Raw genomic sequence first — 27655 nt, forward strand, 5'->3', positions numbered from 1 at the left:
TTAGGAACAAACTTTAAAATCAGTTTTGGACAATGCAGTGACTAAGATGCTGAATGTCCATCACACTCACTTGAAGGTAATGAGAGAAAAGAATTTTTAATTGAAAAACACAGAACTTTCGATAGAATAGTACATTTTCAGTACATTAAGTCATTTTATTTATTTGTTTTGTGGGATGCCAGAATGATCAGCCTTTTGATCCAGTGTTAAAAAAGGCAGGTCAGAGTAGCAAAAGGAAATGGGTCACTTAGTGAAAGTCACTTTGTTAGCAACTGTGTGTCCATGCACTTTTTCTAATTTTGCTTCCCACAAACAAACAGTTTTTCCTGCCATTGAAGCATGGAACAACACTGCAAGTCCATGAACATGCAATGAAAAATATCAGACAAGGATGACACATATAGGGTTTATACAGGCTTGTAGTCCAGCTTGGACTCAAGCTTCTTTGAATCAGCCACTTTCCGCACAGCTTTCATGAAGTCTTCTTGAGTGACATACTCACGATCAGAGCGGATGGCAAACAAACCTGCAAACAAACACATGAATAGAGCTGTTCGTGAATACCGTGAACTGAGGAAATTAAACCAATGACAATATTGAATGACAATGTCCAACCTGCTTCTGTGCACACGTTTCTCAGATCTGCTCCGTTGAAACCGTCTGACAGCTTCACAATCGCTTCATAATCTGAAAACAACCAGAGGTGGATGAGAGAAGCTCAGGCACTTTTGGCCAAATGCTTACAAGTGTACTGTAACTGGTGGCAGTAGCTCAGTCAGAAGGGACTTGGCTACCAGAGGGTCGCCATTTAAAGTTCCTATACAGAACAAGTGTGGACTGGTAGCTGGAGAGGTGCCAGTTTACCTCCTGGGCACTGCAAAGGTGCCCTTGAGCAAGGCACCGAATTCCCAACTGCTCAGGGAGCCTTCCCATGGGCAGCACTCTGACATCTCCCCATTTGTGCATATATAGGTGCTGAGCATGTGTGTGTATTTTGGGCCTGTGTGTAATGTGTGTAACAACAACAGAGTGAACAAATTTAATTTCCCCTTGCGGGATTAACATTTTGCCACACTACAATTTGAAAGTTAAATAATGAATAAAAACACAACCCATATATTGTTAAGAAAAGTTCCTACTAACAGGACAATCAGTGGGGAACCGTGAGGGCCTAAGATATTCTAAAGAATATTTAAAAAGTCATCAGTTGCAATTTTTTTTGTCAATTCATAATTTGACAATCAACATCTAAACAAAACGTTAGAGGAAATAAACCCTTCAAAACTGCCTATTCAGTTTGCGTTGGAATATAAAGGGTTAAATGAATTGTCGACCTATCAGCATTTTGCTGCCTATGATGTTGCAAGGAAGATGTTATGCGTTCAGCTCTGTGACTGGTGGTCCAGCTATAAATTTACAGAGGGCCAAGCAATAGTTTTCAATGAGAGAGTCATTTCAAATGACAGTCAAATTGACCAATCATATCTTCACTCTAAATAGGCGGGCTTTGTTATTGCTAACTTTATGACAAGTTCCGCTCGCTGAGGCAAAAGCCAGACATATGTACACAAGCTAGCACCACCGCTAAACTAACGCTAGGCTTGCTAATGTTAGCCAACCAGTTGGTTCATAGGGATGGGTATCGTTAAGATTTTAATGGTATTACTACTCTTACCGATACGGTACTTTAACGGTATTCTTATCTGTACTTTTTTTTTTTTTTTTTTTTTTTTTTTGAGGAAAAAATAAACAAATTGGGGCGCCCGGATAGCTCAGTTGGTAGAGCGGGCACCCATATATAGAGGTTTACTCCTCGACGCAGCGAGCCCGGGTTTGACTCCGACCTGCAACCCTTTGCTGCATGTCATTCCTCCACTCTCTCCCCTTTCATTTCTTCAGCTGTCCTGTCAATAAAGGCCTAAAAATGCCCAAAAAATAATCTTAACAAAAAACAAATTAACAACAGAATTGACACTGCATTATTTTCTCATATGTAGTGTATATTAATTGAGTAGCAAACTACAAAAGCATTTTTCCAGCAAAGGAAACAGCATTTTTTTTTAAACATCGTTATTTGACTGGGGTGAGACATGCAGATAGGCTGCAAAAGGCCAAACAGTTCTTAGCTGTTCTTCTGGAGAAAAGATCAACATGTTTGCGTTTTCTGGCAGAAGTCGGGACCTCTGCTGGCTTATAGTGTTCCCTGCAGCTCACTACCATTACACTTTCTGACCATTTCAGATTGAATTTATGAACGTGCCCACAACAATCAGCTGGTTAATAGTTACTTGTAATCATTAACTCATGTTGTCGTATAATTTACTTAACTCCGTGTGGGGGCTCCAGGCTGCTAGCATACAACATACCTGGGACAACTTACATGCAAAATACTTGTTGCAATTGTGGCAACAAGGATTGTTTGTCAGCATCAGTTATTGACGTTATTTAGCCATCGCAAAAACAGGTTTTCGTGTGTGATGCAACGTGTGTGAGTGAGCACTCAGCTGCCCCCGCCCCTCGCACATGGGTTCTGAGAGAGAGGGAGAGAGCTTTCTTTTGGATTGGGAATAGCAAAAATGCATCGTAGACGAACGTCGTAAATTGAAACGAAATTGGAGTTGTGATGAAATTATTATTGCCTTTACGTAGCAACAAATAGGCTAATTTTTTTTCTCCTCCAGTACCTATAGCAAAACTGATAGCGTCAGAGCTTAACGATGCTCCGGTCTTTCATAATTTACCCCTGGGGCCCATTTAATACCGGGTTTCGGTACCCATCCCAATTGGTTCATGATGGAAGCTGGGGGTAACTTTATCGCTGCTGAGGAGGACCAACACTATGAGGAAGACATTGTGGCAAATTTATTATCCACTGGTTTTTAAGATGAACTTTTAATGAAAAGGTGGAGTTAATCCAGAAAAATCCAGAAACCAATGCTATTGTGACATTTTGACTTCAGCGTTTAACGTTACACATGAACTTTGTTTTCAAGTAATGCAATCATCATTGCTAAGTTATTTAAAATCTAAAACTGATTTTATTCTGGCCGCCACTACCACTGTTTTGTATATGTTAAAGGTACAATATGTAACTTTTCTGCATTAAAATGTCTAAAAACGACCACACCTATATTATATATTTTTTTGAGTTGTGTAGTTCCAAATGTTTCCATTAAATGTCAAACCCAGAGAAATCTGTTATTTTATTTTCAGACAAGTCACATTTCATTTAGCCGCCCGTCAGTGGCGTCACTCGTTACTTCCGGCAAAACACGGCACCCAGATGCTATGTTCGAGAGTAATTGTAAATCATACAATGTCACAGAAAAAAATACTGGTAACACTGCTTTTTCTGCCAAAATGCATCATTTTGTGATTAATTACATGCCACTTTGCAACACTGTAATACGGCAGAAACCTTATTTATTGATACATATCAATATGAATCCAGCTTAATGTTACTACAATGTATGTGCTGATTGACAAGTAGCTAACATTCATGCTAGCTAATGCTTGGTGGATAACATCATAGGGTTACAACATTGTTCATCACGCCCCTAAAGTTATTAGTAGTATAATTGTTTTGACCATGGATAAAAGCAGCACTGCGCTAACCCACGAATAAGTTCACTAGTAACGTTAGCGTTAGCTGTATAGCTATATAGACGATTAATCTAATGCTAATTTAGCCAGCTAGCACACTCCGGTCTGCCTGCCTCACTCCCCAAGCACAAAGAGACTTCATTCGGGATGATAGCTGACAACACAGCCGGGACATGTAGCAATAGTTAGTTACCGTTAGCCCCAGCCAGTGCCGGGTGCTAACGGCGCAAACGGCAGTTTAATGAAGCGACGGGAAACAGAGAATATCAGACCCAGGCATCACCTTAACCACTCGGCCACCTCGACTGCTAGCCAAGGTATCCTAGTCACAACATCGGCCATCCATAATGTTAGCTAGCTAGCTACTTCTCCGTAAACGGCGTTTGTTCCAGAAATCTCCTAACTGCCGAATTTCTCCCCCCTTCGCGTTTAGCTGTCTTTACAGTTAGCTAGCTAAATTAACCCAACAACAGGTGTGTTAAGCACCAAAACGAATAGTTAAGATAACAGAAAAGTGAAGGGGGAGATCGGGCAGCTAGGAGATGTTCTGCTGCTGCACAACAGGTATCGAACATCATCGCAGAGTGTCCCCCTGCAATCCCCACCCACACCCGTCTCTCAGCCTCGTTGAGTAGCTAGCGATACATGTGAAATAGACTGTGATAGTGTGGTAAAACCTGCTAATGTTAGCTTGCCGGCTCACTAGCTAACTGGTCAGCCAGCTACCAATACAGATTGAATCAAGAAAAACGTAATTATGTTGGGGAAACTGCAGCTATTTTATTAGCATGACATGAATAAACGTTACTAAACGTAACGTGAATAAACTTGAATGGGTAAACTCGTCCGTGAACAGATCATGGATGTATTAAGAGAACTGGATACAGTGTTCGGCGGGAAGCCCCGTACGTTCCAATGAGAGTGCTCAAAAGCGCATAAAGCAAACATGGAGCTCGGCTCTTCCGCATTGTTGGCCCATAACGCTGGTTGGCTCACGATGGGCATGCGCACTAGCAACAATTTGTTTGCGTTGTCGTAGCAACCGGTAGCAACATGCGTGTTCATGAGCTTCTCTGTTGTGTCTCTTACTGGCGAACTCATGAACTCGCCGTTTTCATTGTCTAAAATATTCACTAACGTTAAACATTGTTTTCGTTGTTCCCTATCGTTTACATGCTTAGCTAAATAAACGATAGATGTATTTAGCTAGACAACCAAGGATATTTAATAATTATGTTGTGCTACTAGCTAGCTACCTACTAACTAGTGCTAGCTAGCTGTTAGCCTGCAGTTTCGTGAACAGAGCTCATCCATGGCTTCAGCTCTCATCCACGTTACAAGCTTTACAGCATATAGCCCTCGGATGTATTATAAGAGAGAACCAAGGCGATGTAATCACTATGTCTGTAGTAACGTTATGTAGGCATATAGCTAGCTATGTATAGATCTTAATACAGCCATGCTAGCTACCCCTGATGTTAGCAACTAGCTAGCTAGCCGATAGCCCGCCAGTTTGGGAAACGCTAATGACGTTACATCCACGTAGCTAACAGGCTTTACAGCAGCTACATACATCCCTGGAATGTATCATGACTTCATAAGATAATACCATGGATGTATTAATAGAACACATGGTGAATTACAACCATTAGCTATATCCATTATTACAGCTAGCTACATGAGCTCGGGAGAACAGTCATGTGAGCGGACGGGCGCAGTCCCGCGGCTCTGCTCGCGTCCACTATGCGCGTTCATCATGTCAAATTTAATAATTCTGGATTCGCTTCTAGTGAATGTTAAAAATGTTAAAAACGTAACGTTTTAAACAAGGACCCTTTCAGTGTTCGGGCTGGTAAGTTGATATACCCAGAAACAAATTATCTGCTGAAATATAGACGTTTCTTTCGCCATGCAAAGTCTATGTGAAAAGGCTTTCTGGGCCATGGGGTGCAGTACCACCGTTATCCGCTAAGCCCATGGTGGCTTTTAGACTCGGCGCTCTTCCTGGGGGCTTGGAACAGATGCATTCTAATCAACGAGTGTTTAACAATAAAAACTCCCATAATTCCACGCAACTTCCCTACGTGATCAAACGTCTGTTTACAATCCATTGTTTTGGTTGAGAGACCCCTAGCGGCAGAAAGTTACATATTGTACGTTTAAGGTTTATTAGGGAATACTTTCATCATGAAAATGAACGTCCATCTGTAAATTTAACTTTACTAGATTATGCACATTTACTAATGTAAAAATATTGCTTATTTGTGGTGTGGGTTTCAAAATACAGTGATCGCTGTTTACGTCCACAGTTCTGAAGTGTGTGTCACTAATGGTTACTTGGCTGTGTGTGCACTGTCATAATGTATAGGCACATGACATGTACTTTGTTTTGTGTGGTAAGAGGGGGTCTCTGTCATGAGTTTTGCACCCCGGCCCGTTGTCACCATATTTCGCTGAAGTGCACAGATGATGTGATTATTTGTAAGGAGGATTTGTATTTTGCTTTAGAAATCAGCTGTTCTTTGTTTTGGTGATAACACTCACTGTCTCGATGCTGTTTGCCCGTTGCATCGTTAAGGCTTTTTGTTTCAGAGCTGGAATTGTCAAATAACTTTTGCAGTACTATAAGAAAGGACACAATAAGCTAGGCTGGTAATTTGGGGAGGGGTCAGAGGGCCAAGGTCTATAGAAACACGCCGACTTATTGGGACTTTAGCTTATTCACCATATCTCCCAGAGTTAGATAAGTCCATACATATCCTTCTCATCTCTGTGCGTGTCGTAACTCTGTCTGAACACTGCTAGCCTCGCTTAGCACAGATCCTGGAGGTAACCGGCTCTATCTAGCCTACTGCTCCCAATAAGTGACAAAATAATGCCAACATTTTCCTATTTACATGTTGTGATTTGTAGTCAAAGCGTGTACAAATAACTAGGTCACATGAGACACAGCCATCTTCTAACCGTATACAAACTGGGAACTATATTCTCAGAAGGCGTAGCACTACTACTTCTGCTACTTGGGCGGAGTGATTTGCACGCAGCACCTGAGAAGCGCCATGGTGAGGAGCAGAGAGTTAACAACGGTGCTTTTCAGGTGTTGCGATAATCACTCCGCCCAAGTAGCAGTGCTTTGCCTTCTGAGAATATAGTTCCAGGTTGTATACGGTTAGAAGATGGCTGTGTCTCATGTGACCTTGTTATTAAACGCACAACCCCCATTCAAAATAAATGGAAAGACCTGCATTTTTGCAGCACCGTCTGGCGGCCGATGCAGGCTGTTTGAATGCCCACTTACGGTGTTGAAAATTGTCTAGAAAAGATTTTTTTTTGCAGGACATTGTTGACTTCTGACATTCTGGATATAAATGTCATCACCTCATCATTTTATTCTAATAGACATTTGTGTGAAATGTCAATTAGCGTAGGAACTCTTTAGTTTAGCATCAGATTTGGGTGTAGAGAAGATCAGGACAAATGAAATCTATGGAGCTGAATTCATCAAGCTAGCAGTTCTACTCACTAACCTATTTCTCCGTGCTTGGTAATAGGACTGGAATGGATCTTGAGGATGTCCAAACGAGCCTGTTCATTGGGCAGCTCAATGTCTGAAGATCAGAAGAGGACATTAGTTTTGCTGCATGTGGTCACGGAGAGCTGACACAGATAATGAACAGGAACAGAGATCTTACGGATTTTACGGTCCAGTCTGCCAGGCCGCAGCAGGGCGGGGTCCAGAGTGTCAGGTCTGTTGGTTGCCATGATCATCTTGACTCTGTGCAGCGTGTCAAAGCCGTCCATCTGGTTCAGCAGCTAACAGAACACACATAAACCAACTAAATCAATAACTGCTTTTAATTAATTATTTGGGCTAACTTTAACTGTTGCACCTTACGACAATAATGGCAGTTAAAGTCACAGTGAGTCACGCGGTGCCGGTTAAGCGGTTGCAAGTGTCGTTACACTTTTCAAAACTCCACAGATCCTGTTTGCTGCAATATAATTATTAATAGCGAGCTGAAAGTGGTCATGGTGCAGTTACACTTCCTCTGGGAAGCAGGTAGGCTTTCTATGCCCTGTTGACTGACTGAGAGGAGGCTACTTATTGGGACTTCAGCTTATTCACCGTAACCCCCAGAGTTAGATAAGTCCATACATACCCTTCTCATCTCCGTGCGTGTTGTAACTCTGTCCGACGGCTCCACCGGTAGATTAGCCTAGCACGGATCCTGAAGGTAATCGGTTCCAACTAGCCTACTGCTCCGAATAAGTGACAAAATAACGCCAACATTTTCCTATTTACATGTTGTGATTTGTAGAGTCACAGCGTGTACAAATAACAAGGTCACATGAGATGCAGCCATCTTCTAACCGTATATAAACTGGGAACTATATTCTCAGAATGGCGAAGCAGTGCTACTTCTGCTACTTGGGCGGAATGATATGCTTGCAGCACCTGAGAAGCCCCGAGCAGAGTAGCAATGCTTCGCCTTTGAGAATAAAGCATTGATAAAACAGCTAGTTTTCTGCTGCCTCGATTGGTTTTCTGCTTGTCTACTGCTGTCTCGATCGATTAGTTTGGTAGTTATTGTGTTAGTCTTTAGCATTTTATATTTAATAGTAAAAATCTTCATGTCAGGCCGAACAATGCCCCGGTTCCGCTGTGCTTTCATGCTGGTTTCAAGCACTGGTTACTGAAAAAACAGGTTATTTTGTACTAGTCAAATGACCACGGCAAACAGCTGAATGTCCTTTCTATGCATTTTATTTCAATGTTTGGGACACTTTAGTCAGTGTTTCCTCTATGTTGATTTGGAAGTGGCGGCCCTCCACGGCAAAATTTCTGCCGCCACGGTATCAGAAATAGGGCAGACGCACAATGTATTCGCGGTTGCCTTTTAAATGATCCTGCCTGTTGGAAATAAGGCATGGATACCTGGCCCGAGCCCGACGGGTCCCGACGGTACCCGACGGGCCGGGCCGGGTTCGGACAGATATTTAGAAATGAGGGTCGGGTTCGGGTCGGGCTTGGTCACATCAGCACAATATGGCATTTGTTGTAAATTTGTGCTGCGGCTCCTTTAAGAGAGCTCAGTGCGTGTGTAAAGTGGGCAGAAGAGAGATAAAGAGGAAGCAGACGTGTAGATGCGACCGAGCAGGGTTGGTGGAATAAGTTTAAGTTTGGTACACAGTGTGTGCGGTGTCCGAGATAAACCCCAGACTGAAAGCCAAGTTCATTCATTTGCTCACCAGAAACAGGATTTTAACCTCAACGTTATTCATTTTATAACTTCGGCCCTGGAGGTAACAACTCTCACCTGGTTTTCTGACCACGGTCGGAAACAAAGCAATCATGAAAGGTTAACACATTGAACATTTTAAATTAAAAAGCTTATTAACGTGCACTTGTTGGCTCGTGTGCGCTGATGCGCTCATCTGTTGACATTTCCGAATGCCGTCCTACAGTTGCTTAATAAAAGCGGACTTTCCACACAAACAAACGTACATGTCTGTGTCATTAGTATGAGAAAAAAATGAGATTTTAACTGTGTCCGGCTCGGGTCAGGCTCGGACACAAATTTCTTAATGCCTGTCGGGCTCGGGCCGGTTTTGGTCACGGCTCTGTTGGACGCAGGCCGGACTCGGACAGAAAAATTCGGCCCGATCCGGACTCTAGTTGGAAAGCCTGTCCACGCCCCCCACAGGTGGACGGCGATACTGCAGTCTGATGTCGGTTTAGTGAGCGGCACTGCGCTTTGATGTCTGTTTAGAGAGGCAGCAGACTTTATATTTATTCCTTTTCTTCATTCTGTCTGGTTTGTGCGTTCGTGAGGAAAATGTGAGTATTGTACATGTGGAGTTTGTTGTGTGACACCATGTTCGGACAGACCTGCCCTCCACTGCTAAAAAAAAAAAAAAAATCCTAAAAGGAAACACTGTTAGTGACTCAGTTACCTCCATCAAAGTCCTTTGAATCTCTCTGTCAGCAGAAGTTCCCTCAGAGAAACGACGGCCGCCTACAGGGAACAACACACAAACATGACAGATAATTTACAGTGAGGATTTAGAACATCCAGGCAGGTCCTAACTCAAGTAATTAAGCCCCAAGAGGGGAATCTGAACACCTGTATTCATGTAAAGCTCCTTGTTTGTAATAATGAAAAACAGTTAGGGTTGGGTACTGTTTAATATTTTAACGTTATATCAATACCCGAAATTTGGTTCCCAACAGTACCTTTTTTTTGTACTTTCCCTCTGTAATAACAAAAAAAATTATTTCAGTTGTAAAAACGATTTCAAACCTATTTATGCTATTTACTTAAAACATTGCGTTATTTATTACAGGTTCCTACACATTTTCCATTTCAAAATTCCATACTTTTCCATAGTTGTATTTCCAGACTATGTGGATGTCACTGTGCAAATAATAACTTAATTATTTAAATAAATTACTTGAAAATCCAACTGTTAACACATGGCATATCATAGTATTAAGTACAGCCCAAAATTTCTGCAGCACCCCTGTGGGTAGATAGACTACTATAGCTCATACAAATCAATTTAAACCAAACCCAGAGGTGTTCAACGCACAGAATTTTATTCAAAGCAATGAACTGTGCAATTTAACTGTTACCATTAGGGGTTGAAATTAGTCAAACTTGACATAACATAAAACTGTTCACTATGAACCCTATTCAAGAAACTAACAATAAAGTAAAATAATTACATATTAAAATAATGCATTTTTAAACTTAACACATAACTTATATTAACATGTAAAGTAGTTAATCACAAAAGGTTCAGCGTTTGTTTTTCTCTTCTTTTGCCATAAGCATATCCTATCACTTAAATACACGAGGCACAACACACACGCACAGACACACACAGTTACAGTTTACTCTACGGAACATGCTATGACGTTGGTAGTGAATTGAAGAGCTACGCAAAAAAAAACACTCTTTGCTAAAACAGCATAGGCTTCCCCAAATCGCGTTGTGGTACATCTTTTGCCTCGCTGAAAATGCAAATATCCCTGGTCTAAGCATTTTGGCTGAACTTTATATAACAACGTATGGTAGAAAGCCTGGAAACACAAATATTTCTCCATACCCTTGTTTCTTTTTTCCATACTTATCCAGACCTGGAAATTACTAAAATCAAATTCCTTACTTTTCTAGGTTTTCCATACCACGTAGGAACCCTGTTATTAACTTTTTGCACACCGCACAAAATAAAATCCCTCCCTAGCTCCCTATTAAATTAAATAAAAAAATGGCTCATTTACTAGCAATTACAATGCACTGCGAAGCTCACGGGGGTTGCCAGGTTGCAAACGCTTAACCCCACACCCCACGTGTTAGCTAGATGATACTCTCGCATTGTCAGACATTACTCCACAGCGCAGCGGAGTTGCTAGATGCTGCTATGTTGTTATAAAAGCCCATGGTCTCGCGGAGCTCTGTACCCGACTGACAAGCCACCCTTTTTCGACAACATCATGCAACAGACGCTTAAAAGACGGGGGAAGAATTTCGGCAGGGGGGAGATTTTTGGCACTACTACTTTCCAGACCCTGTTATACGGCTTTTCTATACACTGTACATTACACATTATGGTTGCATGCCAGTTTGTAACAAAGTTGGAATCATCTTATTACAACCTTGAAGCTGGCGATGGTAACATTAGCCACAAGAATATTCCATAACATAACGTTACATACATTGTAGAGCGACCTGTAGAGAACATAAGCTGTGTCCCAATCCAACAATTCCATTTCCATTATGAGGCAGTCAAACTTGCAGCTTCTGTCATATGTCCGTCACAGTGGTTGTGAACAGCTGTGTCCCGCTTGCCTGGTCCCCCAGTAACGTTAGCATGGCATCGTTAGCACCAGTCGGTAGAGTTGTTCCGATTCCGATACCAGTATCGGGAATGCCTCCGATACTGCCGAAAATGCTGGCATCGGTATCGGCGAGTACTGGAGTCCAGGCACCGATTCGATACCACGTAATTTATTAGAAATAGGAATCTATTTACTGGTTAGCTCCGTTAGCTCTGACAGTTCTTCGCTGCTCTTAAAACAGTTGCGCTGTGTTCTGCTGTTTTAGAGGGGCGAAGAAGAATTGATCACCTGACGCCTCCTTAAAAGAAGCTAACGTTAGCGCATCATGTCGGTGGTTTGGCAGTACTTTACAGTGGATGTTCCCACCAGTAAGACGGCAACATGCAACATATGCAAAGAAGCAATTTCGAGGGGTGGCACGAGTGTTGCAAATTTCAACACCAGCAACTTAATCAAACATTTGAAGACGTGTCATGCTAAAGAGCACGACGAATTTACCAAAGCTAAGGGGAAAAAGAAGGACGAACTGCAGCAGCAAACTCTGAAAACTGCCTTCCAGCGACGAGATAAATTCCCCAAAGACAGCCAAAAAGCAACAAAGATAACAGACAAAATTTTGGAGTTTATTGTCCTGGATGACCAACCCCTGTCTGTCGTCGAAAATGTGGGATTTCGCCGTTTAATGGAGCATTTGGAGCCAAGGTACTGTTTACAGACATATTTGACAGAGCAAACTGTCCCACGCTCAGACAGCCCATTCCAGTACTGGGGAGTCAACCAAATTCGGTTTCCCACCCTGGCTGCCACTGCTGCAAAGTTTCTCTGTGCTCCTTGTACCAGTGTTGACAGTGAGAGACTGTTCAGTGCAGCGTCCAACATTGTTGATGCAAGAAGGAACAGGCTAGGAGGAGAGAGGGCAGAAATGCTCATCTTCTTGAAGAAGAATCTGCCTTTGCTCTTGAAATTATGAGAAATACTAAATTGCTAAAATGCTACTGCAATGTGTAGCCTACTTGTTTTAAAGTATTTTGTTTACTGTGTAGCTGCTGCTCTTTTGATTAGTATTTGTTTTATGTTTACTTTATAGGTTGGTGTTGCACTATTGTTAAATACTGCACTATTTAAATATTTAAATGCTTTTTTATTTTAGTACATAATGGCTGCACTTTAAGTTTTTTTTTAAAGGAATCATTAAAGTTGCTGTTGGACTACTGTTTTATACTGTTCTATTTAAAAATTTAAATGCCTTTATTTTACAATATTGTGGCTGCACTTTAATTTTTTTTTAATAATTCCTATATTTACTTAGTTAAGTTGCTGTTGCACTACTGTTTTATACTGTTCCATTTACAAATTTAAATGCCTTTATTTTACAGTATTGTGGCTGCACTTTAATTTTTTTTAAATAATTATTCCTACATTTATTTAAGTTGCTGTTGCACAACTGTTTTATACTGTTCTATTTAAAAATAAATTTAAAAAGAAATGGCTTCCATTTGCTGTATTCATTCATGTTTTACAAAGGGTTTAATATGATTCAGGCCTTACCACAATGATAATCATATCACAGTCATGCAGGCGTAGTATGTTTTTTTTCCTTTTTTTTTTTTTTTTTTTAAACACACTGGTATCGGTACTCAGTATCGGCCGATACCCACAGCACGAGTAATGGAATCGGTATCGGGAGGGGTAAAATGGTATCGGAACATCTCTACCAGTCGGGATCACTTCACCGGCCGTGTCTCTTTTTTTTTGCGAGTAACTAACTCAAGTACTTTATATAATTTAATACGAGCACATGAATGTTGAAATCCCTAATATATACTACTCTACTTCTACCATGGCTGCAGCCTACTGTTTTTGCGTGTTTGCGTTCAATGTCTGGCCCGAGTGTCAAAATGGGCAGTTGACAATACCACACAGGCCTAAACAAAAACAGACATTGTCTCGTAATGGAAAATGTTATGCTTGTCTCCTTCTCTCAGAAGTATTTTTAATTTTGAATGGTCATTTAGCTCTTTGAAATCTGAGATTAGAGTTGAAATTAAAATAAAGGCCCTGACACACCAACCAGACAGGCCGACCGTCGGCAGAAAAGGCAGTCGGACTGATCAGTCGGGTCCCCAAGGTCCAAAAAATGCCTCAGAACACACTGAGGCGACGGCGACTTGAGCATATGCTCTGTGCGTGCGCGAAACATAATACGTCTCCATAGCAGCAGGCGGCGCTGCTCTGTATTGTTTTCATTAACAGTCTGATTATTTCCCAGAAAATGAAAACCAGCAGCTGATTGGACGAACGCGTCACGTGGTTCTTTTTTCTCCGGAAATTCACAACCAGACTGTCATGGCGGCTTGTTCAGAATACAATCTCATATTGTACTAAAATAGTTCACCGAAACGTGTTTCTGAAAACATTTTAAGCGAGAAATAGGCCATGCAGTTGCTGAATCTGTCTTCATTTCAGATTGACAAAGGTCAGTTTACAAGATTTTCGTCAGATTTTGAGAGGCTCATCTGCTCCCCATTTCTGGGCAAGTCCCGACTGCCCTGTCTTCCGACTGAACATGTCGGGTCGGCCCAAATGAAGGCTGACGGCTCCTCGGACGGCACGGGACACACCGAACAGACTCGAGTCACCGACCTCGCCAGACGGTCCGACGGCCGATTATCGGGCTGGTGTGTCTTCTCTATTAGTCTTCCCTGTTTCATTGAATGTTTTACATAGTAGGAGAATGCATTTCTGTCTCAACCTTATCAGTCGAACAGTGGCCACGTTTTTGTTTGGTTGTCATGATTTTTTGTCTTCCTGTTTCAACTGCTATTTTGTGGTCACTGAGCATTAGGGTTGGGTACCTGAAATACGGTTCTGGTACCCAACGGTACACTATTTATCCTTTTTAGTTAAAACATTGTTATTTATTTAGAACATTTTACACTCAAAACAAAAGACACAAAACTAAAAATAAACGATTTAACGTGAATCGGTCCTCGGTAGTACCAATGTAATTTGAGTTGGGAGGGCTTTGGAGTGGAGGGTGTCTTGGGGGCTGGGTTTCAGGTCATTAAAAACCTTTAGTGTTCTCTTTTGAATGTTAATTATTAGTGGGTATCTCCTAATTTTGCTCTACATGCATGTGTTGGTGTGTTTCTGTGTACATGTGTACATGGGTGGTGGTGATGGTGTAGTGGATATGACACATGCCTTTGGTGTGGGAGACCCAGGTTCGATTCCCACGGCGATACATCAACCAATGTGTCCCTGAGCAAGACACTTAACCCCTAGTTGCTCCAGAGGCGTGCGACCTCTGATATATATAGCAATTGTAAGTCGCTTTGGATAAAAAGCGTCAGCTAAATGACATGTAATGTAATGTAAATGTAATGTAACATGTAAAATGTATCTGCAGAATTCTTCATGTACAGACTCTGTTGGATGTTTGTCCCAACGGGTTTAGCTCTGATGCCTGAGTGGAACCCAACTTTACAGGGCAATGGGTTGGATAACACCATCAAATATTATTTATGGCAAATTAGTGTTTGTTTTCCTGACATCTGGAACGTTTTTGAAAGATCATGACATTAGTTTTCTTGACATTTACTGTAAGGGCCAAGTTCTGACAGTACCTTTCTACTAGGAGACAATAGAACAAGGTCATCAGCATAAAACAGACTTCACCTCTCTATCTAGGAGGGAGATGCCAGGGGCAGCACATTGATCCAACTTAACAGCAACTTCATTTATATACACATTAAATAAGGTCAGACTTAGTCTCGCATTGCCAGACCGATCTCCACAGCGCTGCAGAGGAAGGTCTGGCTAGTCCACATTCTAGCTGTCAATCTTCCTCTTTAAAACCATTTGAATTTCATTTGTTATTTTTTTAAATATTCAAATAATATTCAAATATTTAACGCTCAAATGCAGCCTGTTATGTACTACACTACTCAGGCTTATGTACTGTCGATGGCACACACGTTCTATCCACAACGAGTCTTTGTGGATTTGAAGAGAGCGATAGAACAGTTTCAGTTCCACGTTGGAAAGGGCTCTCTGACAGCAAGGTAAAGCGGTGAAAATATTCTAAATATAGCGTAAACCTAATGGGATAGAAAAAGTAGTCCTTTTTCAGAGGGGTCTAGCTGCACACCTCCACTGAAAACTAATGAACTTGCCTTTTGATCCCTAATATACCCTTTGAAAAACATCAAACGTAAACTAAAATGCTAAAGTCCCAGGAAAGTCAAAAATACCAGTTCCCCAGTGTCACTTACCGATGGCATCAATCTCATCCATAAAGATGATGCAAGGCTGGTGGTCCCTGGCATAGTTGAACATCTCTCTGATCAACCTGGCGCTCTCACCAATGTATTTGTCCACGATAGAGCTGGATACCACCTGCGGTACACACAGAGACATCAGCTGACTGGCTGCAGTGTAGAAGTACATCCTGAAATTGGCACTGACACTCACCTTGAGGAAGTTACAGTCCAGCTGACTGGCCACTGCTCTGGCAAGAAGAGTCTTCCCAGTGCCTGTTAAAGAAAAAAAAATCACTCATCAATACTAGACTACGGCTGCAGCTATCGATTATTTTAGTAATAGAGTATTCTACCGTCAATTCGGTGTGTTCTGAGGCACTTTTTGGACCTCGGGGACCCGACTGATCAGTCCGACTGCCTTTTCTGCAGAAGAGGGGGCTGGTTTGTCTCCGCCAGCAGCTAAGTTTACCGACAGCTTTCTAAAATATTCGCTATTTGCAGAGTAGCGTGCTGTTGTGTTAAACGCTGGATGAGACACTGCATGCAGAAGTTAATGTTACCTTGTGTAACATTATTTGTTTTTTGCAGCTTAAAATGATCCCTATCCGTTTTCTCCGCCTGTCTCTTCTCTTAGCCCCTCACTATTTTCGCTCTCTGCGGTATACAATGTTAGTTACATTGTTAAAAAGAAGCTTCGAGGATTTTTATTAATCAAATTATTCAAGTTACTCGAGTAATTGTTTCAGCCCTATACCAGACACAGGTTAAAAATGTGATGTGCGTGCATGGCCTTATAAAGACAGGTGTGTCTTCATTTAACTACTGACCTGGAGGCCCATAGAGCAAGCAGCCTTTAGGGGGGATGATCCCCACTCTCTGGAAGAGCTCAGGGTTGGTCAGAGGCAGCTCAATCACCTGCCACAAAATAACAGCAGCATTGTTTTGGACTCAATGAATAGATAATAAAATCAAAATGTATCTGGTCTTAAGAATCCTTCAAATCAAAGCCACCATACAAACACATATATATCAAAATGTGAGTAAGATAATAGAAGAAAATATAAAACAGCCAAAACTCAAGAAGTCTATCCTGCTGAATAATTGTTGCAGCTTTGTTGTACCTCTCTCAGCTCACGAATCTGTTCAGACAAGCCTCCAATTTCAGAGTAGGAGACGCTGCCAGGGTCCTCGTGGGACATGTTGTACACTAGAGGGTCCACCTCTCTGGGCAGGTACCTTTGAAAGAACAGGCAACAAAGGCTTAGCACACACCCATCACCAGATGTATAGATGGTTTGCTCTCAAACCACTATGCACTTGGTTTGTGGCATTTACAGATTGAATTGAGCTTCAAAGGCACACACTCATTTGTAAATTTCCAATAAGTAACCTACACAAAGATAAGCGGTATTACTTTATATACATTAACTTTTCCGTAGTGAGTAAGGTGAGCCATCTCACTATTGCCAACATCATAAAATACCCTGTTTAAAACATTTTTCTTCCGGAAAAAAGCAGTGGCACTATTACACACAGAAAATGCCATAGATTTAATCTCTGTGTTGCGGTCATCGTCGTCTAATTAAATTGATCACAAGACAGAAATACGTCACTGGATCCAAGTGATCACCACCATCAACTAAACAATTTCCTGGAGGAAAACTGATGTGCAACAAGGGTACAGTTGGCCTGTGATACTAGTTTACCAATTGTAAGTGATGATTATATCCAGCCTACCTCATTATAGTGAGTGTAGTCATGTCCAAAGCCACTCTGGTGCCTGGCTTCAGCTGTGACTTGTCCAACTGGGATGAAACAAATCATAGATTAGTGGTCACATACTAAACACTGAGGTCAAAGTTTTGTGAAACTGTATTGTGTTGGCAAATTTTGAACATTTTATCCTATCCTTTTTTATTACTGAAGATTTTCCATGACAAACAAATTAACAAAAAAGGAAACACAGTACAAAAACATAACGTAACTACAAATTAGTGACAGGACAAACATAAAATACAAGGGTGGGAGGGGGTGGGGAACTACCAGGGGTGCACTGATCTGATATTAAGATCGGCTATCAGTCCCGATATTGACAAAATAGCTGGATCGGGGATCGGAAAAATTAACAGATCCATGGGCCGATCCAGTTTTGTTAGTTTTTTTTTCCTCTGTTGCACGTGTGTCGCATGCTGGAAGAGTTGAGTGTACAAATAAATAAGAATTCAATACATTACATCTATGTTATTTTGGCTTAGTTAGGAAAGTCTGGTGCCTTTAGTCTCTTCCACATGGTGAAAGGAAGGTATAAGGTGGAAGGTATACAGTGTATTATTAATTCAACAACGGGATCGGTATCGGGTATCGACAGATACACAAAGCCCAGGCATCGGTATCGGGACTGAAAAAGTCGGATCGGTGCATCCCTAGGAATTAGTGTTTAGAATATTCTTAAAGTGCTCATATTATGATTTTTGGCTTTTTCCCTTTCCTTCATTGTATTATATATCTTTTTTGTGCATGTTACAGGTTTACAAAGTGAAAAAGCCCAAAGTCCTCCCTAAAGGGACTTACCATCTCCAACAGAAAACACTGTTCACAAACAGCTCTATTGTAGTCCAGCCTTTACTTCCATGACAAACGTGCGTCACTTTGTAACACACGTTATAATGCTCACCTAGCTCGATGGTGTTTTAAGCCCCAAACGTCTCCTTGTTAAACTTGATGACCAACTTCAAGTTTTATGCACTTATGTATTATAAAAGTTTCTAAATCTTTGGGTCCAGACACAAACGAATGCATGTATAGCAAGTTTGTAGGGACGTCCCGATCAACTTTTTTGACCCCCGATCCGATTTTTTAATTAGTGAATATCTGCTGATACCGAGTCCCAATCCAATACTTGTATTTGTTCAGATAATGGAGCTGCACACTGTTTTTTTGTTTACAAAAATAACTAAGTAAACCATGTAACTAAAATATGTCTAAAGCTTAATACATTTCACTTAGTGCAGCAAGTGAGTCTTTTCTCTCAACACCAAAACTGTTCTCTTTAGGATCCCAACCAAAGAATAAACCGTTTTAAGTTCCCTGCTGGACAACAAAAAGGAAACTCTTGCGCTTAATAGTCAATCTTTGATAAAACTAAACTTAGTGACACATCTTGCGTTTAATGGTCAATCTTTGATTTTGTTTTCCTGTTTACCGATGTTGGCTCCAGGGAACAATGGCCTTAAAGTGTGGTTTCCTCGTGAAATCACGGAAGAAGTGTGGAGAATTGGAGTAATCCGCTTCTGTAAAAAACAGGTGACTGAAAAAACTTTTTTACTTGTTGATAAGGGCTGGCAACCTACGAGACACTCTCTGGTTGGACACTGGTGAGTGGGTGCGCATTGTGTTGATTTGGCATCCAGGCAGTCTGGCGGTTTGTTTGTGGCTCAGGGCGTGTGTGATTAAAGGCAACAATCACTACAAGCTGATGTAAATGATCGTATTAAGGTAAACGTGGTGAATGCCGATCCCCGATCGGTTAAAAAAAAATGCCAAAATCAGCTCCGATCCAATACTGTGATCGGGACATCCCTACAAGTTTGCAATATATTTGTACTATATGCATTTTTGTTAAAAAATCTAGTCTATCAATCTCCTGGAAAAGAAACAATCAATCAATCAAGTCTCCATAACATTTGGTGACGCACCAATGAGAGAAGACAATACATCCAATTACAGGAGACTTGGCACATTGGTGTTCAGCACCTACCTGTCTGCGGCATCCAACCACGTATCTGGGTCCGTTGGTGGCCTTGACAATGACTGGAATTAAAAAAAACACATTAGCGTCACATGTCTGAGCTAATCACAGTGTGTCACAGTCACAGATTGCCATTAGTCAATTTTATCGGTGCCAAGCTTCAATAGGTAGTCTTGCGTAATGCGAGCCTGTCACAGAGCAGTTGCGAGAGAGGAGAAAAAGAGGACAGTAAAGATATGGAAACATGAAAGTGGCATGATGCAGATGAATGCCCCAAGCAATGTTTTGTTGAGACTAGGGCTACATGATATTAGGAAAAAAAAAACCTACAATATGTATTTTCCTGCAATATACCTATATAGCGAGATTAAAAAACAGCCAATAGGAATTTTTACCCTTTCGAGGGGTCCAGTGACCGGCTCTCCCAGAACAACATTTTGTAGAATTTAAAGTTAAATGCATTAATCTGGTGAGGCAAACTTTAAGAGCAAAATTATGTCTATGAAAATGAAAATCTATGAAGAATGTTGTGCTTTTGTAAACAATTGCACGCTCTAGTAAACAATTTAATCATAAACACATTGGTTGTATAGATATCCTGTGCAAGTGAATTTATCATGGACATATCTCTATAAGTGAAAGGTGTACATAATTCATTTGTTTTTGTCATGTTCTCATCATGTTTAATTTTTTTTATTTGAAATACATTTTCACTGTGGCTGTTACTTAAAATAAGCTGATAAATCTCAATGGAGGGTTGCTGTGAGAAGATACAGACATCGCAGTTTTCTGTTCATGTGAACAGCGCATGCAAAAATCCGGTGCCAATATGGCAATGCTGCCTAAACGACCTGTATCTACCGGACAGAATAGCAACGCAGATTTCGGTGCCTCATTTCGGTGCCACTTAAACGCCTGCTCTGCTCTCTGATGCTCCGAAACAGACGTTAGAGGCAACAGGTAACTTTAGCCTACCGTTAAGTACAGCTAGTAACTGGCTTAAACACAGACTGGTTAAAATGCTGACAGCTAAACTGTGTAGTATGACTGTATTTCCCTGTAAAGGATTCAAACACCTGGACGTACAACCGTCTGCTGCTAAGGATATGAGCTAAAAGACACAAACTAGCACTTGGTTATTGCTTTTGTCAGAAAAACAACACAAGACGTGACTAAATGTTGCATTTACTTGAAACTGCTAAACCTCGTGGTGCATTCAAAGTTATTGTAAAATACCCCTTTTCTCATTTGTATTTGTCGTTTAACAGCAACTTACTGGTGAAAGAAGTTATTATTGTAAGTTTTCATTATAACATTTTTAATGAATCATTTAAATTGCCCCCTTTTTTGTGCTGATCCGATCCGTGACTCAAAACCGTGATCCGATCTGTATCGCAAGTTTTGTGATCCGTTGCACCCCTATTGCCTACCTAGACTGTAGGTAATTACAAGTGGAGCGATGGGGAAAAATGAGCTGGACTCACCAGGGTTTTGTGAGCAAGTCTCTAGTGATTGACAACCAAGATACTAAGCAGATGTATAGCTTGTTAGGGGCTGGTACAGCCTTAAGGCTCAGTGGTCCTCTCAACCTAAAATCATTTTTCCGGTACTACCTGTGCTGCACTTATGAATGTGAGATGTCTGCCAATGAACTTACATTTCTCCTCGGTCAGCTGTTTGAGCACTTCTCCAACAATCTGCAAGGAAGGAGGCACAGATGTGGTTAGTAAAGACAGGATAAAATCAGACTCTGATCCTCTCCCTCCTGTTTGTCTAATTACGTCCCTTTCACTGTCTTCACCCAATGAACCCTCTCCTTTCTCTTGACGAACAGACACTCCAACACAATTCTCGTAGATTTCATAGACCCAAAACTCTACATTAGCAGGGTTTCCCGCAGCACGCCTAAGCAACACACGCCTGCCGCCTTAACTACGTCGTCAAAACAAATAATGCTTGTGTGAGTGTCAGGAGCTCATCTTTCTCTGGCTCCCTCATCACTCAATATTTATGACACTGGGTGTTAGATACCCCTTCTCAGTGAAGTCTAATCACCTTAGATACGACTGCCATTTTAGTGTAAACAAAAAAAGACAGGAGTGACCCTGTATGTGGCTGGGGCAATGTTATAATTAACAATAATAATTAGGGCTGTCAGCATTAACGCGTTAATCGCGATGCGATTAAGGGCCGAGCATAACACGTTCATTTTTTTTAATCACATGCTGCCATTTATTAATTTATTTTCACTTCACTCGGCTTCGCGTCGTGCCTAACAGGCTACTATTTTGACCCTTTGCTATACTTCCTCGTAACACATCCTGCTGCTATAGGAATAGCAACGCGGATTTCGGTGCCTCATTCCGGTGCCACTGATATGCCTGCGCTTCTCTCTGATGCTCTGAAACAGACGCTGGTTAACACTATACTCGACAGCAGCTAACGTTAGCCTACTGCTAGCTAGTAGCTGGATTAAACACGGTTACAATGCTGACAGCTAAACGGTGTAAAGTTTGTCTGTATTTCACTGTAGAGGATTCCAACACCGGGATATAACAATCTGCAGCTGCCGTTGTTGGAAAAACACAGACTGTGTGTTCAATGAAACTGGTAACCTACAGCCTGGTGGTGCATTCAAAGTTATTGTTAAATGTCCCTTTCCCATCTGGTGGTTGTTTTTGTCGTTCAACAGCTATTTACTAGTGAAATAAGTTATTGTTATAGTTATTACAATATTATTAAATCATTTAATTTTGACCATATGGCCTTAACAATAAACAAGCCGTTCTTTAATGACGCCAACTGTTGTTTAGTACCCTTCTTTTTTTAACTTTCTTAAAAAGTATTGGTTCAGGCACCATTAAGGCACCGGTACTGTTTTAAAAGTACTGCTTTAGCACCGGTATCCAAACCAAACAATACCCAACCCTAATATTGACTCTAGATTCAAATGTGTGACTAGATTCACACATTTTTCTTTTGTTTACAGTAAATAAATAAATAATAAACAAATACAAATCTTAAAATCAAGTTCATAAAGTCACTTTCTTTGCATTAATTTGATTCCCAATCAAGATACACTGGTAAGGCATAAAAAAAATGTTTGGTTCTGGTTGGTTGTCAGTTGACGTCATGGGTCGATATGGAATTTATTTTATTTTTAATTTTAATTTTTTCCCCCAGTGGCAGCAAGGGATAGGTAGGATTTTTTTCTCTTCTTTACAGTAGCGATGGATACTCTATTTTTTTCATAACATAGCCTACCTGTTACTACATGTACAGTTGTCGCTTAGTAAATTGAAAACATGGTGAGGCGTCATTCATGTGCATATTAAGTAGCCACATGTATCTGTTTTGGTCTTATACATCCACAGGTTTACCGCTCCAGCGGAGAGGATGGTTCGTTTAGACAGCAGCTAAGTTTACAAGAGTTTGTCCAAAATTCAAGATCTGTTGCAAACTAAGATAAACAGTTAGACTACAAAACTGACATCTTTCATTTTAGCTTGTTTGTTAAAAAAAAAAAAACAAACAAAAAAAAAAAAAAAGCTATTTGCAGAGTAGAGCTGTGTTTGCACAGCGCGGTGGACAAGAGTGGACAGCGCAGACAGAGCAGACATGTTTATGTAGAACAGGTAGATGGTTATTGATAAGTATTGACTTTATAAATCATGGAGGGTTTATTGTAGGCTACTTACAGTAACGAGTGTAGCGTTAGTTCATCTGCGCCAGCAGCAGTAAATAATGTATAATCTGTATTGTTTCCAATCAGTTACATGTGCTGCGTGAAGTGTATTCAAAATGAATACTATTAATAATTATTAATAATTAATAATATTTGTATCTATTGTAAATGAATTGTGTTGTGAAGTTGTCATTAGCTTCACTGCTGTTAGCCACCTCCATTGAGCCACAGGGACTTGCTGTAACGTTAGAGTACTCTAAAGGGTGTTTACCTTTCATTTGATCGTGTTTGTTAGCTACGTTTTGTCTACAGTGCTGTACAAAAATGTAATTATAGTTTGCCTCAAACTTTTTATTTGGGTATTTATTTAAAAAGGTCCCATGGCATGAAAATTTCACTTTATGAGGTTTTTTTAACATTAATATGAGTTCCCCCAGCCTGCCTATGGTCCCCAATTGGCTTGAAATGGTGATAGGTGTAAACCGAGCTCTGGGTATCCTGCTCTGCCTTTGAGAAAAAGTAAGCTCAGAAGAGCCATTCTGGAAGGTTACCTCCCCTTTCTCTGCTTTGCCCGCCCAGAGAATTTGAGAGAGACATCATGGTTTTCAAACGAGCAAAGTGGCAGTTGGTCAAGGCCACACCCCCACCCTCCGCCTTGCCCCCCCCCCCCTCTCTCCTCCTCAATAGCTACAGACACAGAAATGGCACGTCCTAATGAAAGCTCATTGTGGGACTGGCTCTAGTGGCTCTAATTCTGCACCAAGGCTGAATTTCAGGAAAGAGACATCAGATACAGTATTTGGGGACCACTAAGGCCTATATAAAAGCATCCAAAGAGCACCATGTCATGGGACCTTTAATTCGCATCGTTTCTTCCCCAAGCTCATAAAATAAATTTGGGTTGCACATAAATTGACAGGGTCGGTCGGAAACCGGAACCAAACAATTATTTTTGTTAGGCCTAAGAATTGCTTTCCATTGTTAATATGTACTTAAACAGTTCTGAAATGCAAAATAATTCATAAATGCACAGAATTTTAATCATGTGATAAAACATGCGATTAATCGCGATTAACTATAGAAATTCAGTGATTAAAAAAAAAAAATAATCGTTTGACAGCCCTAATAATAATAATATTGTTTAAATTTCTGAATGTGCATTTGTTAAGCACCATCCAATTAAAATGTGACTGTGAACTAAAATAAAATAGCACATTGTATTTTCTGTATTTATGCCCAAAGTATTATCAGAAAACTAGGGGAAATGTGAAAAATTGCATTGCAGGTCGATTTAAGATGTGCACCCAGTGTCCGAAATTAACTTTTTGACTCACCGGCCAAGTTGGAAGGCAGATGAAAAAATCCACTGGCCAAGCATAGTTTTTACAGGACAAAATATTAAATTGCAGTTTTTTTTATAACTTAGGCCTACATGACAAAACTTGGGGTTGCAAGTCCTGCTGGTAACCGTTTAACCAACAATAAGTTGTCAGTTAAACCAATAAATAAAGAAATATAAAAGTTTAAAAAAAACGTCTTTTGCATGATACAAATGTAAATGGGCCAGACAATCTATTTCTTAACTGCAAATTAACTTGCTAGTCTTTTGCACCAGCAAGTTGCGTTTTAAACTTCTCTTTTTTTCTGCTTGTGGAGAGCTATGTGACACATGCCACTATAACGATAAGGACTGGCGGGTTAAGTCGGCCATCCAACACACAGTATACCAGGCAGACACACAGCTGACAACCTGCAGGTGGAGGCAGTGGAGTCAGGCTCAGACATACACGCCGCGGAGGACTTCTGTTGGCCCCGCAAGCGGTTTCAGGAAAGTGGCTGCATGCGTCCATGACAATGTATGGAACTTTAACACGGGGACAAGCCTACAGCTGTCCGCGGACACAGAGTGCAGAAAGTGTGTCAGAGCCTCCCAGGAGGGTGAACTAACCCCCAATTTCCAACGGTTGCGGAACGTCTGCGGATCCGCTGCGGAATAGCAGCGGAGTCATTGGGTTTCCATTAAAGTCAATGTGTGCATTTCCACTGACTGCAGAACGGCTGCGTTCCGACTCCGGCGATCCGCAGCCCTCCAGAGCAGATACGCAGAGCTTCTATTTTTGCCGGACGCCGGAGAGGTCCGAAGCAATTCAGCACAGGGCAGATAGTGCGGGACAGGAAGTCGAGCACAGAAGCAAAATAAAACATCCGGTTAATTTTCAAAATAAAATACACCGTGCTCACAGCAGATCATATTTCCCTGCAGTACACCTTGAAAACACAGCACAGAGTTGTTTCCCCTCTACACCTCTAGATGGAAACAAACTGTTGTTGGTTTGTGGTTCTATTCTACGTCAATTCGTGAGATCTTGTGGGTCCTCGACTACAGCTGTCAGTCATGGCCGCAGCCGTACCGCAACAAATCCGGACCTGGTGGGTATTGACGGACGGCGGAGCCGCTCCGCAGCCGTTCCGCATTCGGTGGAAATCCAGGGTCAGACTCTGTTTCCTGCTTGTCGCTAAATTCATCTTTGTGCTTTCTTTTGGAAGGCTGGCTGCCAAATAGCCACAAACTAGCTAATTAATTGGCCAGAGGTAAACGCTGTCTATCAGTAAACAGAAGTGACGTGGTGGCTGTTGTTCCGGTGTGCTCGCCAGTGTATGTGTTTGTGTATCAATCTTGGCATCCATCACAATATTCTTACCTGGCCAACACTTTGCAGAGCCTTTAGGTCATTTTCTGATTTCTCGTACTGTTTAGTTTGTTCTCTCAGCTGTTCTCTCACTGGAAAACAAACAATAAGGATACCCAGGATGTAACGTTATTGTTTCTACTTTTAGTTATCAAACACAGCCAAGAATGAAACTGTTTGTTACAGCTAAAAATGAAAGCTCATACTGCCAAACAAACATGCTTGATATGTAAGTTAACGATAGCTGCTTAAAGTTAGCTTACCGATAACGTTAAAGTAAAACTTAACAGATACGACAAACATAACGTTATAACGTTACACATACATTATCTATGTGATGGGTAACACCACACAGACTAACGTTAAGTGAATTTCGTGACTTTTTCGTCTACTGATTTAAGTTACTCCTCTGCTAAGATAGCACTGCTAGTGTTAACTGGTTTAACGTTAGCTTTATGTCCATTCATTTCTATGAGAATGCTAACTGCATGACAAAGCACTAGCTAGCTGGCCAGCTAACTGATGCTGGCCACCCGATAATATTTATCCTATCTAAACAAACAAGATGTATTCATGCCACACCACAAACGGCAAAATTAAATTATCTCTTACATTCTTTTAACCGCCCGTCAATTTCTTTGTGTTCAAGTAATTTTTTCCTGTAGTCTTGCAGCGCTTTCTCCCTGGTGTCCGCCATGATACTCCACTTCTATTTCTTTTTCTTCTTCTTCTTCTCCTTTTTCTTTTTGGTTCATTGGCTGTTGGCAAACCAACTTAAAGGTGCATTACCGCCACCGGGAGGGATGAGACGGGAGCTCTCCAGGCTGCAGCCATACACTATTGTTTAGACTGGAGTGTGAACAAGAAATGCAGAAACAAAATAAAGAAATAATCAAATGAAAAAATAAATGAGAAAGAAAGAAACTCTTAGAAACATAAAATAATACTGTGATATGCTTTGCCTGCTGTTTTCCCAAAAGCCCTGACAGTGAAAAGTTGTGGTGGTTTGCCTTACTTAGTGTCTGAAAAAGGCTCTCTCTCTTGGTATTTTATTCTTTGCAATGTATTAATATGTGTTCAACAGTTTCTGGCTGGTTACAGTATGTGCATTTTTCAATTGGATGGTTGCCTATTTTGTGTAATGAATAATTAAGACCTGCATGACCAATTCTGAGACGAGTAATGGCATTTTATTCCCTACGTTTAAAAGCCACCTTCCTCATATCACCAACTTGTCTTTGTATATTGTAAAGATGCCTTCTAATTTCACTAATGTCCCAGTACTCCTGCCATGTTGTCTGTGCATATGTCCTGATAAATGTTTTGACTTCAGCTTTGCTTAGTGGAACCTGTACGTCTACATTTGTAATCTTAAGTGCTTGTTTGGCCAGAATATCTACCTGCTCATTTACCTCCATACCAACATGGGCAGGAACCATTGACATATATAAGAATGGACTAACAGATCCCGTTGCTCTGGACGGAGACCAGTGAAGGCCACTTAGAAGCACTTTTCCGGTGATGGCTAGGGTTACTGCGCAGCCTCCAACTGAGCTCAAAGACGTAAATGTGACGTGAGCAACCTGTCTGAAAGTTGTAAGTCTTCTGGTAGCTGTGCCAAGAGAAATCTCAATCATTCCCAATCTTGCAGAGACGGAGAGCGTAGGTATATGTAAGGAGATAACATAGGCACAGGCTAATCATTGATCACTAAAATGCTAGTTAACATTAGTAATTACACTTAAACAGCTAATGTAAGACGAAAAACTGCCTGCGAGCTTCTCCTGTACTATACGGTAATTTCTCTACTGTGCAACAGTAAGT

The 27655-nt window shown here is 41.0% G+C and overlaps 1 protein-coding gene and 1 long non-coding RNA gene across 2 annotated transcripts; one reads left to right on the plus strand and one right to left on the minus strand.

Moving 5' to 3' along the window:
• psmc6 (proteasome 26S subunit, ATPase 6) lies at positions 1 to 26699 on the minus strand. Its single transcript, XM_031304589.2, has 14 exons — positions 26444 to 26699; positions 25844 to 25923; positions 21114 to 21153; positions 19466 to 19518; positions 17446 to 17513; positions 16830 to 16944; positions 16536 to 16623; positions 15920 to 15981; positions 15721 to 15844; positions 9559 to 9620; positions 7296 to 7416; positions 7131 to 7211; positions 616 to 687; positions 1 to 526 (listed from the first exon to the last, which is right to left on the minus strand). Exons 1-14 carry the CDS (start codon positions 26526 to 26528, stop codon positions 408 to 410), a joined length of 1170 nt encoding a protein of 389 aa, XP_031160449.1. The 5' UTR covers positions 26529 to 26699; the 3' UTR covers positions 1 to 407.
• Positions 22554 to 23431, plus strand: LOC116053509. Its single transcript, XR_004105862.2, has 3 exons — positions 22554 to 22791; positions 23087 to 23091; positions 23328 to 23431. It is a non-coding gene; the product is annotated as an uncharacterized LOC116053509 (long non-coding RNA).
• Positions 26700 to 27655: the final 956 nt, after the last annotated feature.

Source organism: Sander lucioperca, chromosome 19 (assembly GCF_008315115.2).
Source record: "Sander lucioperca isolate FBNREF2018 chromosome 19, SLUC_FBN_1.2, whole genome shotgun sequence".
Classification (NCBI taxonomy): Eukaryota; Metazoa; Chordata; class Actinopteri; order Perciformes; family Percidae; genus Sander; species Sander lucioperca.

Bases quoted from the DNA above. Each gene is read 5' to 3' on its own strand.
- psmc6 (XM_031304589.2), bottom strand. From the start codon at position 26,528: ATGGCGGACACCAGGGAGAAAGCGCTGCAAGACTACAGGAAAAAATTA. The intron at 21,154-25,843 runs GTAAGAATATTG...CCTTCCTTGCAG, and splicing joins CTCTGCAAAGTGTTGGCCAG to ATTGTTGGAGAAGTGCTCAA. The intron at 527-615 runs GTTGGACATTGT...GTTTGTTTGCAG, and splicing joins AAACGTGTGCACAGAAGCAG to GTTTGTTTGCCATCCGCTCT.